This window comes from Protomyctophum bolini (assembly GCF_963924005.1).
Source record: "Protomyctophum bolini genome assembly, chromosome: 22".
NCBI classification, from domain to species: Eukaryota; Metazoa; Chordata; class Actinopteri; order Myctophiformes; family Myctophidae; genus Protomyctophum; species Protomyctophum bolini.
Window position 1 is genome coordinate 19819080 of NC_137883.1, and position 16798 is coordinate 19835877.

At 41.5% G+C, this 16798-nt stretch overlaps 1 protein-coding gene across 2 annotated transcripts in view; it reads left to right on the forward strand.

Annotated features, from left to right (window-relative positions):
- rgs3a (regulator of G protein signaling 3a) overlaps positions 1 to 16798 on the forward strand; it is a 178780-nt gene that overhangs the window by 20916 nt on the left and 141066 nt on the right. For both annotated transcript variants that reach the window (XM_080756473.1, XM_080756470.1), the window contains one exon: positions 10573 to 10640. In XM_080756473.1, the coding sequence (XP_080612599.1) occupies positions 10573 to 10640 (68 nt within the window). The remainder of the gene's footprint in view (positions 1 to 10572; positions 10641 to 16798) is intronic.

Here is a 16798-nt window from a genome sequence, read left to right on the forward strand (position 1 = left end):
TAAATTAGTGGCAACAGGCAACAGGCATTGGCCACTATGAGGTGATGCCTGAGCGCCCCTCACTTCACACGGTTATGATTTTTTTAACATTATCCAACAATGAAAAAGGAACACAAACACCCGCACACTGTCTTCAAATGCAGTGACCAACTTTTATTTAGGGAAACGGCAACGTTTCGGCCTATGGTACCATAAAGATAGCCTGATGAAGGCCGAAACGTTGCTGTTTCCCTAAATAAAAGTTGGTCACTGCATTTGAAGACAGTGTGTGCAAGGTGTTTGTTCCTTTTTCATTGTTGGGCACCGTACCCTCTTCTACGCACCTGTCGCCTGTAGGTGTGCAAAAAGCCTTGCTTTTTATAACTTGCATTCTCCAACACAAGTTGCCTGCCGTGCCGTATTTATTTCACCTTGTATTTGTTTTATTTATTTTTTCTTCCAGAAAATACATGTGACTCTGAGTTAAACCATTCAGAACTAACTGTGATAACTGACAGTCTGTCAGCCAACCAGAAACATGTTTTAAAAGTAATTAATTAGTAGCCCGTATCCGCTAATATTTTGCACACACCATAGGCACGGAGAAAGGCTGTTTCCATGTCTAAACCGGATCTCCAACTACAAGGTGAACTGAGCCCATACCCAGGCATAGAGTTATATGAGGGCATTCTGGTTTGTTGCGCACCAGCGTGACAAGTTTTATTATCTCTGTTGAATATATAAACACCGAACACGCTGACTGACAAACAGGATCAATTCAGAAGCACTTTATTAGAAAACTGAACTAATAACACTTGTGTGTGTTAATCTGACGGATTACGCTGACTGTGCACCTCACCCTCCCCTATTTTCCTCCAGCCCCCCCCTTTTCCTACATTTTGACTGGTCCCTAAATATATTATAAATCTTTAATACTTGCCCATTACATTTCTGTCTCTACTGCAACCCCTGGACCCCGCTGGGCCTTAACGGGTTAAAATATACAAGGCAATATGTGTTTTATTTCAGCTGCCCTGTTGTGAACTGTGAGAACAGTTTTCTATTCCAACGGAATTGGAATAGAAAATGTTGTCAGTGCTGATTGCTTCTCGTTAGCAGATTCTATTACTTGAAACACATAATGTCTCTGTCACAGTGTCCCTTGGGGACACTGTGGCGTTCAGTGCAGTGCACATAATGATACACATGAATGTGCCACTTAATGATCGTGCCATCTATGCAAAACTAATTATATTGTCATCAGCAACAAAAGGATGGTGCATATGATGTGAAAGGCTTTGTGAGAGTGGCATTCAAAATGTCTTAAATAAGCTGTGGCAGTCGTTGTTATTCTAGGATTACGTCTTTCCAACGCATAAAGCGTCCTTGAAAGTAGTGTTGAATTGCACGCTGATCGAGGACTGACCGTGACATTGCTGGTGCTCAGGTGTTTTGTTCAGATTCAAATTTAAAACTTCTACACAGACTGTTTGCAACGTCTCTCCTATTTTCTGCATGCTGAACTGTAAATGTAACTTTTATAATTGCCGGTGTAACTGTGGGGGGTCCATATGGATGGCCATGGGTGGCCGTAGCTGAGTGGGTAGAGGAATGTCATGTGGTTCACCCAATATTTGTGCCGAAGAGTGAGACATTTAATAATGGTTTGTGGACGCCATACAGGTATATGGAGTTAAGAGATTGAGGAGGACTTCACATCTCAGGCTGTTCATGCTGTATTGGACTAAAGGCAATTTAATTTAAAGAATACAAATGTTTGAGTTTTGGGGGACATCATTTACAATTAAATGGACATTACACGTGTGCTGTACTTCTGTTTCCTTCCTACAGACTACAGTATGATTTGGATTATGGATGAGCCAGTTTGTATAGCGCGTTGTTGCTACAGTAGTATGTTATATGAATTTACAAAGCATTTCAGGGTTTTCCCTTTTATGTCTGTTCATCAGGGATTAGCTACATGAAGTAGTACAAGTGTTAGCGGTTTTTTTTTGTTCATATTTTCCACGCGACCGCTTCAGGCCACCCTCATGCTCTGGTTTTTAATTTTATTTTTAGATTCATAATGTGTCAGTGAGGACAAGTGACCCACAGTGACATGTACGTGTGTGTGTCTTTAACCATGGATAATGTGTTCCCCCTCACCCCCTTTATCTTACAATGCGGGTCAGGTGGTTTGCATGTTCGGAGAAATAAATGACTGTGTCTGGAGCCTGCGCTTGAAAAGTATGTCATATGAATAATGACGCATCCTTCTAGTTAACTGTGTGTGCGTGCAGTGCAAACTGCCAAAACGCAACTGTTTTGGCAGTTTGACATTTTATTACATTTATGTTTAATTACTCGGTGCATAAAAAAAATCATGCAAATAGGATATTTTTTTGTTGTCAGACAGATGGTGTGCCATGTCTTTTGATCATCAGATTAACAGTTTGTCATAGTAATACAATTTAGATGTCATGGGCTGCAGTGATCTTTCTAAGACAGAAGTGGGGACCCTCAGGGATCCTTGCAGGGTTCCAGCAAAATTAGTTCATATAGGGAGTTCCAGGGTGTCCCCAGCTAAATGAATTCATATAGGGAGTTCCAGGGTGTCCCCAGCTAAATTAGTTCATAAGGGAGTTCCAGGGTGTCCCCAGCTAAATGAGTTCATAAGGGAGTTCCAGGGTGTCCCCAGCTAAATGAGTTCATAAGGGAGTTCCAGGGTGTCCCCAGCTAAATTAGTTCATAAGGGAGTTCCAGGGTGTCCCCAGCTAAATGAGTTCATATAGCATGAAAATCAGTTTTTACCACTTTAAACCTACGACGTGTGTAAGAGAAGTAACAGGACTGTGGCAGCCACGGCTCTTATGTCACTGACATTGTATTGCTCAGCATCTCACCTCCACTATTCTGAAGACCTGAGACCAGATTCTACAAATGTCTTCTTAAGTTCTAAATCATAACCAAAGCAAAAATATGAGTTAAAAACATTTGCTGTGAAAGAATATATATTAAAAATGTGCACATGTTTTCATGATAAAAAAAAGCAGATCTACAAGCTTGTATATCTGCTAATTTCCAACAACTATAGTATAAAATACTGTTGAATGCGGTTAAAAGCTAAGGTGACACAGCTAAGGTTCCTGATCTTAATGGGATAATAATGCTCACTTGTCTCACTCTGCTTCTGTTCCAGGGCGGTTGTGTAATTACACTGCTGTTACCCTCTGTCACGCAGCTGGAGGTGGCACTAACATGGAGCAAAGAATCAAATTTCAAATTGATTCTTTGCTCCATGTCCGTGCCACCTCCAACTGAGGGCATTGACAGTGAGTCATTTCACCACAGCCTGGAACAGAAGCACAGAGTGAGAGGCTCGCTTTAACTCACTCGGTGATGCCTCACGTGGCTCAAGTTAGCTTGAGACAGCGCACCTCCATCACTGTCTAAAACTATAGATTATCAACCAAAAAACTGTGAGACTTTAGAATGTCGCTGCACAGTAACTAATAATTAAGAGGTTAGCGTACTCAACTAGCATTTCATACACAACTTGTATATACATTGGCTATTTAAAAATACCTCTGTGAGCTTGTAGATCAGCTAGAGATAAGTGGTGCACCACGACCACGGTACCACCTATGTATGTAGGCACACTGCAGTGTGACAGTGGAGCTACAGTATAGCGACCTCGAAGGGCTCAAGAGGGAGTGGAGGGAAGCATGAGTTAAGTCCGTTGCTCTCCCCAGGTTGGCGGAGGGTGTGTAGAGCCCAGGATCACATTAGATGATTGACACAGGGGTGAAAAAATGGGTTACAAAATCGTGGGATAAAAAATATATAAAAAAAAAAGAGGGAGTGGAGGGCAGCGATTCAGTAGTCCCGAGGCGGTGTTGGCTAGTCCGCAGTCTTGCATCGCATCGTGGCATGGCTGCATACAGACATACATCTATGTATGTTTTAGTCATGCTGAAAGTGCTGTATTGTGGCTATGTCTGAGATGCTATGTATGTGCCCGATGCTTATTCTTTACCATTTTGAACCTGACGACATCCCTATTTTGGGCATGTCCTTTTAGACAGAAATGTTTAAAGATTTGGAAAAATAGCAAACATGGCACATCTTCACAGCTCACAGTGTTATTTAATTGCATCACGACACGTTGTGAGCTGGTAAATCTGATTTGACCTCAGGCTTGAGATGTAGTGATGCTTGCTGTATTTACACTAGTTGCTGTAGTACAATTTTCAGGACTGTAAAGACCTGAAATCCTTTTAATTTAATTGTATTTGTCTATCTAGGCACTAAGCTGGCAGGACTACTATCTAGGAATGTCTAGTGTTTTGTGTCACGTGGACTTCACCTTTTCTGATGTTAGTACAATTTAATTTAGAAGAACAGGTTGCCGGTGGCATTAATGGAGTGATGCACAAGAGGCAACATGCCGTTGCACCATGACAGTTCAGACAACTTGATGGATGCACGCAACAGGACACAGAGCTCCCATTTCTTTACGTTTCACTATTCTCATTAAATCCCCTGTAACTCGAACAGGGACACTGACATCACACTGTGTTGACAGACACAAGTTATAATCCCTTTGGCAGGACCACACCACCCTTAGGACGGGAGGAGGAAATTAATGTTATGTGTCAATCACTGGCTGTCCAAAATCCTAGCTGGCATTAGCCTCGGTCCCAGGCCTTACTCATCTAAGGTGGCATCATACGAGAGATGAGTCAACAACTCTACATGGCTGTCACTACTCAAGTAGTGTCACGAAATATCTATATATATTCAAAATTTAAAAATGATTAAACAAACAAAAGAAAATCTAATTTTTTCATATATTTAAAAATAATTCTAAATTTTGTACTAAATAAAATGACAAACTTTAATGATTTCCATCAATACATAAAAATAAAACATTAAGTTGTGAGCTTGTAGAAATTAAGTTGAGAATGAGTATAATTTTGTGTTGTACTGTCTTTTTATGGGAGGGTCAGAGAAGAATTGTTTAATAATATAAACTATGTTAATATGATGGATATGAATGATGCACAACTAATTAACAGTTTATTCGAAATACTTATTTAAATTGGCAAACTATTTAGAGAAAGCCTGGGACCTGAGGGAAAAAGCAATGTACAGCCAGTAAGGAATATGTATGTTCATCATAATTAAAACAATAAAAACACAAAGCAAAACTCAAATTACATTAATACCAACTCAAGTAAAATCTGAAGTAAATTAAAACCCAAAGCAATCAATAAAGTGCTTCCAGTTTAATGTCTTTCTGGACCATGGAGCATAAAAACTAAAAGTTGTGTCCTCCCAAATTCTCTGGACAGACGAGGGACGGTAAAAAGTATCAGATTCAGGGAAGCAGAGGTTGCGTGAATTTATTTTCAAATTAAAAAAAAGGAAATTTAAATGATCAGGGAGTAGCCCCAACGAAGCCATCTGCGGTAGGATAATGAAGTCAGACCTGCCCTGTCATACAGATGACGGCTCTGTGTGAAGGGATTTGACATTTAAAATAAAACATAAAGATCCACGGAAGACTGCGTCTACTGCCTGGAGAGTGGTTGCAGAGGTGTCCATAAAAGGGAGGCATGAATCTGTTTAAATTATCCTGTTGTGCCACCTTTTGAATTGGCTTCAGCAAATCCTGCCTCCTTTGTCTGCATGCAGGTTGTTTGTGTTCAGACAACCCATGCATTACCAAAATGCATCTGTCTTTGTTGTCAAGTGTGTGCTAATGTAGACATGAAAGTGTATTTTCATGCCCTTGCATGAGTATTGGTGTGTGCTTCCTTTGTCTATGTGTATAGTGGCATGAGCTAAAAAATATATATATATAACTGAAATCTGTTTAAATTTAACTTATTTCGTTCCATTTGTACACTGAGTTAAATTAACATTGAGGATTTTACTATGTGCCTGGCCCTGCATGCATGCATTGTTGCTCATTGCTGCTGTGGCTATGGCTTTGAGTTTAGAATCAGTGGCTGTACTGGTGACATTATTCCGCTCCCTGCAGTAGGCATTTTGTGTCGACCTCTTTGATGTTTCATCATCCTAATTAATGCTTGATAATGTACGTAAATGTTTACTGCTGAAACTGGCAAACAGCGAGAGAGTAAATTGCAGTGAGAGAGAACATTACTTTGGCAATGAAAACATATGTTTTCTCATGCCAATAAAGCAAGTAAAATGGTTGAGTATGATAATTTTATCAAATCACATAATCCTCTCCAAAGTTTCACATGAACCTTCTCACGAGATTACACTTCATTCCCACATGAAGAACTACAATGACACACACTCTTTTTTTTCTCCCCAATGTAGTTGCTGCCAATTCCCCATATGTTTTCCTATAGTCACTGCCAACCGCCACTGTTTGGTCTTGGGCAGGGTGTAGAGATACTGCAACTAACATGTCTCTTCCGAATACACTTGGAGACGAAAGCCACTTCTTTTCACCTGACAGTGCCCTCCCAGTTCTGTGGCTATAGTGCAGCGACAGAGTAGCCTAGCTCTCTCCCCTGCCGGCTTTCCACCCCCCACCATGGCCAAATGCTATTGTTGGGGCCACCCAGCCGAGCTGTTGGCATCGTGGAGGAATCGAACGTCAGTCTCTTCATGTACTTTAATCCAGGTGTTCTGAACCTTTTCAGGCCGCCCCCAAAATAATCATATTTGAACTGGGGGACCCCAAATGAATCATATTTGAAACTGGGGACCTGCAACTCTGACAAACACTTGGAATTGTATGACTTGAGGCATTCAATTTAGTTTGACTCTGACCCGGTCTGCAACGGATGAGGGGTTATAGATCTGCTATTTTCACAATTCTTGCCTATTTCTTATATTATTTGACAATTCAGTTTTTATAGAACAGTTTGTTGATTAATTTGAAGCAGTAATGGTCTTTTTTCCATTCCTTTTTTTTATTTATTTTTTGTTTATGTACCGTATTCAGCATTTTAATGGCCCAAAAATCTTGTGGGACCCACCAGGTTGAGAACCACTGCTTTAACCCTTCGCCAGATACGCGGCAATAGCTTTCTTGACCAGTCTTTGATAAAATACTTCATACCATATCAAAACCAGGCACTTTGAGACCTGCAACGCAGACTCTGAACGTGTCCAGTAATTGTCCATACGTTGGACAAGAGACAGCTATTTTAACGACTCTACTCATCTTTGTGCCAGTCTTCAGAATATGCTACACTGCAAATTATTTTATGGGTCCTTTTTTACACTCTGTTAATTTAACTCTCAAGATTTTAATACTGTGCTGTATGCCTGTCCTTGCCAATGGAGTCCCAAGGGTGCACTATACTGACCACTGTTATCAGTGCCAACAATTATTGTCTCATACGCGATCTCAAAGGTCTATGAAAAGGAGAAGTGGATGCTGTGTTTAAGTTAACTCCTCCTTTCTTGGCTTTTCCGCTCGATCCCATTAAGTGTTTATTTGTTTGCGAGTGAAAGGACATGAATAGAGAGGCTGGGTGTCAAGTGAGTGGTGTGGCGAGGTACTTGGGGAGAGCTGAGGGTATTATCTTCTGACAGGTCTGTGGCAGGACTGTGGCAGGCTGCCAACACCTTTAACCACTTGAACTCCAGCAAGCCTATTATTTTCGTATTTATATTATAAAACTTTTACAGAATTTAAAAAACACAAGCTCACAAGACGCCGCGAGGTGACACATTGTGAGCTTGCAGAGCGGCTATTTTCAAAGTATCAAATACATCTAGGGCTCAAGTAGTTGAGCTTTTATATGTTGTGTCCTCTACTTATTTTCCACTCTCTTATTTTCCAATCAATCTTTGTGTCCCTCACTCTCCCCGTATTTTCTTTCTTTCTTTCTTTCTTTCTTTCTTTCTTTCTTTCTTTCTTTCTTTCTTGATCTCTCACCCTTCTCTGTCAATCCTGTGCACAGGCTATCTCACTGCCTTCCTCACTTCCTTGATGCGTGTTAACTCCCCTGTATCTTGTTGCCAGCTGCTCTGTGTCTCTTCCCTCAAACCCAGTGTGATTAATCTTTTTTTTTTCCTCGACAAAAGGCTCCTCTTCTGGGCTTGAAGCCAGCCAGGTTATCCCCTCTCCTTTCCCTAGATCCCTGGAGATCTTAGTTTCAAAAGTGAGGGAAGCCTTTTTTTAAGCCTCCTGGTTACCCTGGCAACCGTGACTATGGGATGGGGGGAATGTCCTTTGTGGCAGATTCTAAGGTTACACAAGAAAAAGTTGTGCAGCAGTGTGCGTCCATAAGTGTGCCTGGAAGTTGAATTCTGCATGTGCAGGGTGTGGATGCGTTTGTGAACCAGCAGTGATATCATGGGTCAATATCGTGTGAGTGCAGTCAGTGTGTGTACAGTATGCATGGAAGCCTGTGTGCATGCGAGCATTTGTAACGTAATTATGGTAACTTCTCACGGGTTTGACGTGTGGTTGTTCTTAACACATGGCATCTGTTCAGATTCCTTTGGGAGTGATTAAAGGATTAGATTCTACAGTATGAATGAAGAAACTTGTGTGTTGCATGCGGTAGATGCATTGGCACACTGTACCCGGTACCCATAGTACTGGGTACCACTGTACCCGGGAGTAATGGGCATGACGAGAGGTAATACTGTGGACCATATCACTCCAATTGTAGACTGGCTCCCTGTCTCTCATATAATTGATTTCAAAATATTTAAATCTATAGATTTTGGTTTATAAAGCACTGAATGATTTACGGTCGAAAATGCATTTCTGATCTTGTGCTACATCATGAACCTCTCAGGTCATCTGGAACAAGTCTTTTTTCTGAACCCAGAATCAGAACAAAACATGAATAAAGAGCGTTGACTCTTTTTGCACCACATGACTGGAACAAACTCCCAGAAAACTGCAGGTCTGCTACAGCTCTCAGTTCTTTTAAATCAAAGTTAAAGCCCTTTCTCTTTGTCACTGCCTTTTAATGAGGTTTTCTTCTGCACTGTAATTATTCTCCTGTTCAGATTTCTGTTAATGGTTAATGTAAAGCACTTTGAATTGCCTTGCTGTGGAAATGTTGTATACAAGTTGCACTGCAAAATCCAGTGTGTCAATTTAAATTGACGCGCCGTATTTTCAAGGCAGTGCACAAAGTTTATTTGTATCGCACATTTCAACAAGGCAATTCGAAGTAAATGGTTTGCATTTCTATAGCGCCTTTATCCATCGTGCTTTACAATGTGCGTTACATTGACCTATTCACACACATTCATACACTGACCTGGGAGGAAACCATGCAAGGCGTCAACCTGCTCAATGGGAGCAGATAGAGGTTCAGTCTCTTGCTCAAGGACACTTCCCAGAGAGTACACCTGCTGAGCAATGCGAGAAATTTAAACCAAATTGAAGCAAAGACAAAGTACTAAATAAAGACGTTAAAAAGGCGATTTGAATATAATTATACATTATTTGAGTGATCACACCCGTATGAAGTGAGGGGCGCTAATATAGTTAGTTAATTCGTTTTGCACGAAAAACACTCCTTGGCCTAAAAACGGTAGCCGTCATCACAATTGTGTGGATATGTCATGACATCACAGGTCCTCTCAAATTTTGGATGGCTGGCTCCCCGGCTAAAACATTAAATTCTCTTTTTTGTTAATGGCATTTAATGTTTGTGTTAGGGACAGGATTTTCCCTTCATTGTCAATGGCGTTTTTAAAACAAACATTGAACTAAAAACAAACATTAAACCTGTATATAGGAGGGGCTAGTGCCCCTCAAAAATATCAACGGGACATAGGCCTATACGAAGAAGTTACAGTGCAGGCCAAGACATTAATCAAAAGCCACTAAAAAGCAGTAGCAAATACAAATAAAAAAGGCTTCTGTTTGAAGAGTTGTTGTAGCAGACCTGCAGTTTTTCTGGGAGTTTGGTCCAGACCCTGCAGATTTTGGTTTTGACTCTAGGGACAGAAAGCAGACGCAACCCAGACACGAGTGTGAAGTTATAGGGGGAGACAGGTATATATGGGGAAAGAAGAGATACAGAATTTAAATGAAAGCGAAGCAGTATAGTCATCTGTTTCAGAGAGAGTGTGAGAGAGAGGGAGAGGGAGAGAGAGAGAGAGGGTCGCAGCTGAATACTGCCTTTATGAGCAATGGTTAAAAAGACAGAGGCAGGGGCGAGTCCCTGTAACCATGACAACCTCATAGGAGCCCTGAGTCGAAGAGATAATGGAGTGTGAGGAGTTCCTTTTCTCTTCTTTACTCCTCCCTCCCTCTCTCTCTCTTTCTCTCTCTACATGTCCTCACTTCCACTTCTCCCTCTCTCATGGCTATAGTCTTCACTGAGCTGTGCCAGTCTAGGGGTGCTTATGAAGTCTACATCCCAGCTGTCTTATATCCGTTCTTCCTTGACAACTGTTTGACACTCCTGGGAACTGTTTGAGAACTTTCTGAAGACTCTCCTCTTTCTTGAACCGTGTCCAGAAGGAGAGCAATTTGCACTGGCTTCCAGTGGGAAATAACGGACAGTGAGAAAGAAATGTGCTCAAAAAGCACAGTGTCAGCCTGTGACTCTTTTGTCTATGTTTCAGAGGCTGTGTTGTCAAACCATGGTGCTGCCCCCGAGACCAATCACCCTGAGAATATGCAATGCTTAACGGTGAGTACTATCAAACTGGACTTTTGAAAAATATTGTGTGTGTGTGTGTGTGTGTGTGTGTGTGTGTGTGTGTGTGTGTGTGTGTGTGTGTGTGTGTGTGTGTGTGTGTGTGTGTGTGTGTGTGTGTGTGTGTGTGTGTGTGTGTGTGTGTGTGTGTGTGTGTGTGTGTGTGTGTGTGTGTGTGTGTGTGTGTGTGTGTGTGTGTGTGTGTGTGTGTGTGTGTGTGTGTGTGTGTGCTATGGACTCATGGTTTGTGTAATGTGCATGCTTGTATGTGTCTGACTCCATAGGCCTGTCTTTGCATGTGTTTTGTGGTTTGTGTGCATGTTACTGTGCAGTTCTGCTTTCATCTGCATTCATTATGGATACACAGAACTACACTCAATATGCATCGAGTACAGTAGTTGAGATATAACTTTACAGATCATGCCACTGACACATCATGCATACAAACACGCATTGAAGACATAACACGGAATGTGTTACACATTCTTTGCAACCAAAGTAGCAGTTTGTGTCATGCTGTGGATCTGCATGCAGTGAATGGAGTACTATGGGGGACTCACTGGCATGTGAGTCACATCTGGACCAGAACGATGGCTAGTCTCCAGAGATCAGGAAACAGATTATGTTGCCCAATTCTGATCCAGTTACCTATATTTGTCTGCAAATGACCCTTTTGGCACACATCCCATTGTTTTCTTATTTTTCTCGGACAAGCATTTTTAAAAGTATGGCTCTGAAAGAGTCTAGCCGTCTATACAAGGTTCTGTGTGTGTCAGTGTATCCTGAGCTAATCTCGCGAACCCCTGGACCGATCAGTGCCAAATGTCCTGAGCACATTGCCTATAGACCTTATGCAGACCGCGGCCATCTTGCCATTAAGTTAATGGCAGGGTGGCAACTATAGTCACAATTTGCAATTTACCATTGACAGTAAAGTCCTATCTGATTGTATTAAACAATGTCAAACTCACCAACATTGCAGCTGTACCAAAAGCTTGAATTATCCTTTCGATCTGCAAATTGTTTGTTCATAAAAGTCCACCATATACATGTAGCTACTTTTTGTCAAGAATGTGTCAGAGTTTGGAAGCGCTCGCTTTCAGCAAAGAAACGTTCTGCTGCCTCCTGCATTATGTACAAAAACAGGTGGTACGCAGGGCCGTTGAGTCATTTCCAACAAGCACTTTCAAACTCCAACACAACAAAATAATCACCTGCAAGGAATATCTTGACAGAAAGTAGCACTGTCTACAGTGGGTTTTTATTAAACAAACACTTGCAGTTAGAAAGAGGATAATTCAAGCTTTTTGTACTTTTCTGTTTGAATGTATGGGCTGTCAATGGTAAATTGCGGCTCATTGTTACCCTGCTATTGGCTACAGTCTGTATAAGGTCTATAGGTCAACTTCTACAAATTTATTTTCACATACAGTACATTTTATACTACTTTATTCAAATTTTTGCCTTTTATTATGGATGGAAGACAAATTTGGATTCATATTGAGTAATAATGATTGACATCTATGATGTCTGACATCTACGTATGATGCCACGCCGTTGCCATGTGGATCCCGAGATGCACATGATTCCATTTTTAAACGTTGATTGACAGCTCCACTGTTCAGTATATGAAGATTGAGGTTTCACTCTATGCACACACTATGCACTTAATCACATCTCAGTTGACCTAGTCTCACAGCAGAACCTAAAGAGAGCTGAGTCAGTTTAGCTGGACTCGTACAAAAATGACAGCAACGGCAAAACGTGAATAATGTCATGATCTCTTTTGTAGTGTTTTGGATAATCAGAAATATTAGAGGCCTGCTTGTCGTAGGACCTACAAGTAGCGTACCAACAATAGCAATGTTTTCAAGAGCCCCCATCCCAGTGAAAAGAGTTTGCCTTGTTTTTTTGCTTTTGTTTGCTGGCCTGTTATTCACATTATACACATCCAGTATACTTATAGTTTATTAAATTCTGTCTTGTTCCATAAGAGTGTAGTTACATCAGATCTGGAGAATGCCTGCCACTGCACCTCAAGGTTGGGGTTTTAGGCAGAGGACAAATTCTGTGTAAATATACTTGACATTGGAAATACATTTAACTTGATATAGTGTGATAGATTACAGTCATAGAAAATTATATCTTTTAGTGGCGTGTTATGCTCTCACTGCTCTGGTTACTGGTAGATTAGAGTTGACCTTGACCTTAGTCCAAAATGTTGAGGCACGTTTCCTCCTCCGCAGGTGTGACCACACCACACAGATTCTGGCTTCACTTCACCGGCTCCCTGTTCGTTTCAGAATTGATTTTTAAGATTGTATTGTTTGTTTTTAAATCACTGAATGGTTTGGTCACCTCAGTATCTTTCTGAACTCAGAGATTTATACTCCCTCAATGTCACTGCGGTCTACGGGCCTGTTGAAACTTAAGGTCACAAAGAAGACACATTTAATAACAACCAGAGGTAACGAAGCCTTTTCTGTTGTAGCCCCCACATTATGGAATAAGCTCCCCCTCTCATAAGAACAGTTTCCCCACCATCTCACTTTAAGTTCCACCTTTAAACTTTGGCTTTTAATTCCGTTTGAGAGTTTCTATGGTCAATGGTTTCTATGGTCTGTTGACGCTGCTGACACTTATTTCGTCAGTGATGTCCTTGTTTATTTTGTTTATCTTTCACTGTGTGATTTTGCTGTTGATTTTAGCTCATACAGTGTATTTAGTTTTAGATTTTCTGTGCTGCACTTTGTAAACCTGGAGTTGTAAAATGTACTATATGATGTGGATTGGATTGGATTGACAAAAGAATATTTAGCAGGGTTGACGTAAAATTGTGACCCATTTTTCTCTTCATATCGTGTGTAAAGTATCTAGAATATATGCAGTATTCCACTGTCTCAGAGCAGGATTGACAATTACAAGTCTGCAGGCAAACTCTGATCATCTGGCTACGCAAGACTAGGTATAGTAGACAACTGCTAGTCATGTAAGATAAGATAAGATCAGAAATATACGATAATACTTAATGGATATCTAGAGGGAAATTCACAGGTCATACAGCAGTGGGAGTGAAACACTGGATAGTTAAAAGTAAAAATCAATAACGAAACCAAGATAAACAAACGCAGTAAGCTGGCTACTACAGACTGTATATCCGCCTGTTGCACATGTTGAAGGGCTGGAGCCTCCTCAGGAAGAACAGCTTGCCCTGTCCCTTCCTGTAGAGGGCCTCGGAGTTGTCAGTCCAGCCCAGTTTATTGTGTATGTGTGCTCCACCTCCTCCCCATGGATGGTGATGGATTTGGGTGCCTCTTTTGTGCACTGCCGGTAGTCCAGCACCACGGTTCCTTGCGTCTTTCTGATGTTGAGCTGGAGGTGATCGTTATCACACCATCCTACAAAGCTCTCCGCCAGGGCTCTGTACTGCTCGTTGTCATCCATAATGCAGCCGACAATGAAATGAAGAACTTCTGTTGGTGGCAACTGGCAAGCACCCAAGTTGAAGCAGAAATCACAGATGTATAGGGTGAACAGGAAAGGCTCCTTGGGGAGAGACAGTGTCGCTGACCTAGTCCGTAATCCAGGCTAACAGGCCGTGGCCCACCTGCATCACTGACAGTTTCTCAACTAGCCAGAGTGGCTGATGGCATTGGAGGTGCTGGATAAGTCAAAAGAACATGACTCTTCTGGTGATGTGTGTGTAGTCTGTGTGGAGCAGGTAGATGGTAGACATCATGGAAACAATATAAGATAGCCAATACAGACAAGCTCAGTGGCCTTGTGGTTAGAGTGTCCGCCCTGAGACTGGGAGGTCGGGGTTCGATCCCCGGCCGGGTCATACCATAGAAACAGGAGATAGGCTCCTGCCCTATGGGCCTCATGGCTCGACAAGGCTACTTACAATACAGACAATGTAGTTGTGGGTGTCAATCAGTATTTTCTAGTTTAATCTAATACGACATAAAGACACATGTTTGTAGTGAGGTTACAATCCCTGTCGACAAGGAACTGTTGTTTAATCTCTCACTTTCTCTCACTGTCCCTCTCCCCCTTCTCTGTTCTCTTTCCCTTTTATCATGAGGTGAATGACAGTGGTAGCTGTCAGCTGATTGGTCCATAACTTGTTTGGGGTCTCTCTCAAGGGAGACAGTTAACAGAGTGAACAGAGATCCACAGACTAATTTATCCTTCACTTGGTCAATCAACCATGTTGCTCGATGAAAATGACTGATTTTCTACTGAAAACATGTTGCATCAGTTGTTTTTGTCAACACGGTCATGCAATAAAGTAAATTAAGCGTAACCACTTTAGGGCCGATTCATACTCCTATTTTACCGCTGTTTCGGCGCTGTAGTGCCGAAATGATTTTGGCTCGTCAGAAATGTTCAGTAGCACCGATGAAACGACTTTAGGACGGTACCCGCCCCCCGAACCTCAAATGACTTCAAATTGTAGGCTCTACAGAGCCGTACCGACTTTTATTCGGCTCTAAAATAGGATTATGAATCGGCCCTAAGACGGATTTATACTTTGTTGTATGATGGTGTCAGTGTCACACGTAGAAAATAGCTACTAATCTACATGCTCACAAGCCATAAGCATATTGGTTAGGCTTGTTGACAGAATTTTCAGCTATAGTGACATGCCCAAAATAGGGATGCTAATGGTCTTTGTTGCGCTCCTTTGGTTTTGTTAAACAGTTTTTGCTGTTCCTCTTGTTCAGATGACTGCATATTCACCCCCTTGAGTCTCTCTCTGAGTATTTCTCATTGTGTGGGCATCATCCTATGAAACACCTAGAATGCTCTGGGGTATCCTCCAGTGCCCACTTTCAACCTGCTCAACCGAATTCATATCTCCTGCAAATGGCTTTTCAGACTTATACGTTTAATAGTTTACACAGTTTCGGGACTTTTTGAGTGCACCGGGCTCTTGGTGAGATTTGTACCTGACATGCACTAGGTGCTTGAAGAGCAATCGATGCGTTACAGAAATAGCTGAGGGTACTTCTGTCTTTATTTCTTCGCCCATACTGTAAATGTCCTTAGCAACTTATCATTTTCAATTCTATTACCATACTTAAAATGTATCTGGCATCACAAATCACAAATTATAGTAAAGCCACACCATCCTCCCCTGTATCACTTATGGGCGGTCTACACCAATCACTATAACGATATTGCAATAAAGAAATAAACTCGAACGGAGTTGAGAATTCTATGCTTTATTGTTGCGCTGAATGATTGTTATACTGTAGTATATGTAAGCCTAGAAATTGGGTTTAATATTCTGGAAAAGTTTTGGAAATTAATTGGTAATAATGTATAGGAAGTAGGAACCCTGATGTAAGTCAGCCAAAATGTCGCTGTTTCCATATCGCTATAGCCAAACCAGGAACTCTGGCCTCAATTAAGACCATTACTAAGTATCAAGCCTGGAACTAGGTCAAATAATTGTGCAAGGCCTCCCCCTCCTAGACAAAATGTCTATACAGTATTACATCATTCATACTACTGTATAGCATCCAGTATTCCCCTAGTCTTGATTGCAAGTATAAGTATGCCAGTATAATTAGACAGTAATATCCTGAGTATAATTACATTCAGAGTTGCATTCCTGACACTTTGCTGTTTATACCCTGTGCAACCTTAACTACAGGTCCTGCATTTGGCCTTGGCCCTAATCCTGTATGTTCACTGGCTTGGAAGATGCCTGCGCCTTTGATAACTGTTTATTCAGGTCAAAATGAGAAAAACAGAAAGAGAGAGAGAGAGAGAGGGAGCGAGTGAGCGAGACAGACAGTCTTTCTTGTTCGGGGTAGAGTGGTCCCACACTCCTAAAGACCGGTTTGGCATCGCCATCGTTTTTCAGTTCCCCTCTTTTCTCTCCTCTCCCCAAGACATGCCTTTCTCTCCCTTTCTCTCCCCTCCGTCTAATCTGTCCTTCTGCCTATTTAGAAGTGAACAGAGCAGTGAGAAAGAGAGAAAAAGGCCTCTCATGCTTTATTGTGTGCTTGACGGGTAACCTTCCCCCCTTTGAAAAGGCAAACAGGGAAGAGCTGTCATTACTATTGGCATGAAGAGATTCTAAGACCGGGGACTCCTTTATTATTGACTATAGCGTTGTAGCAACTAGTGTATTATAGTTC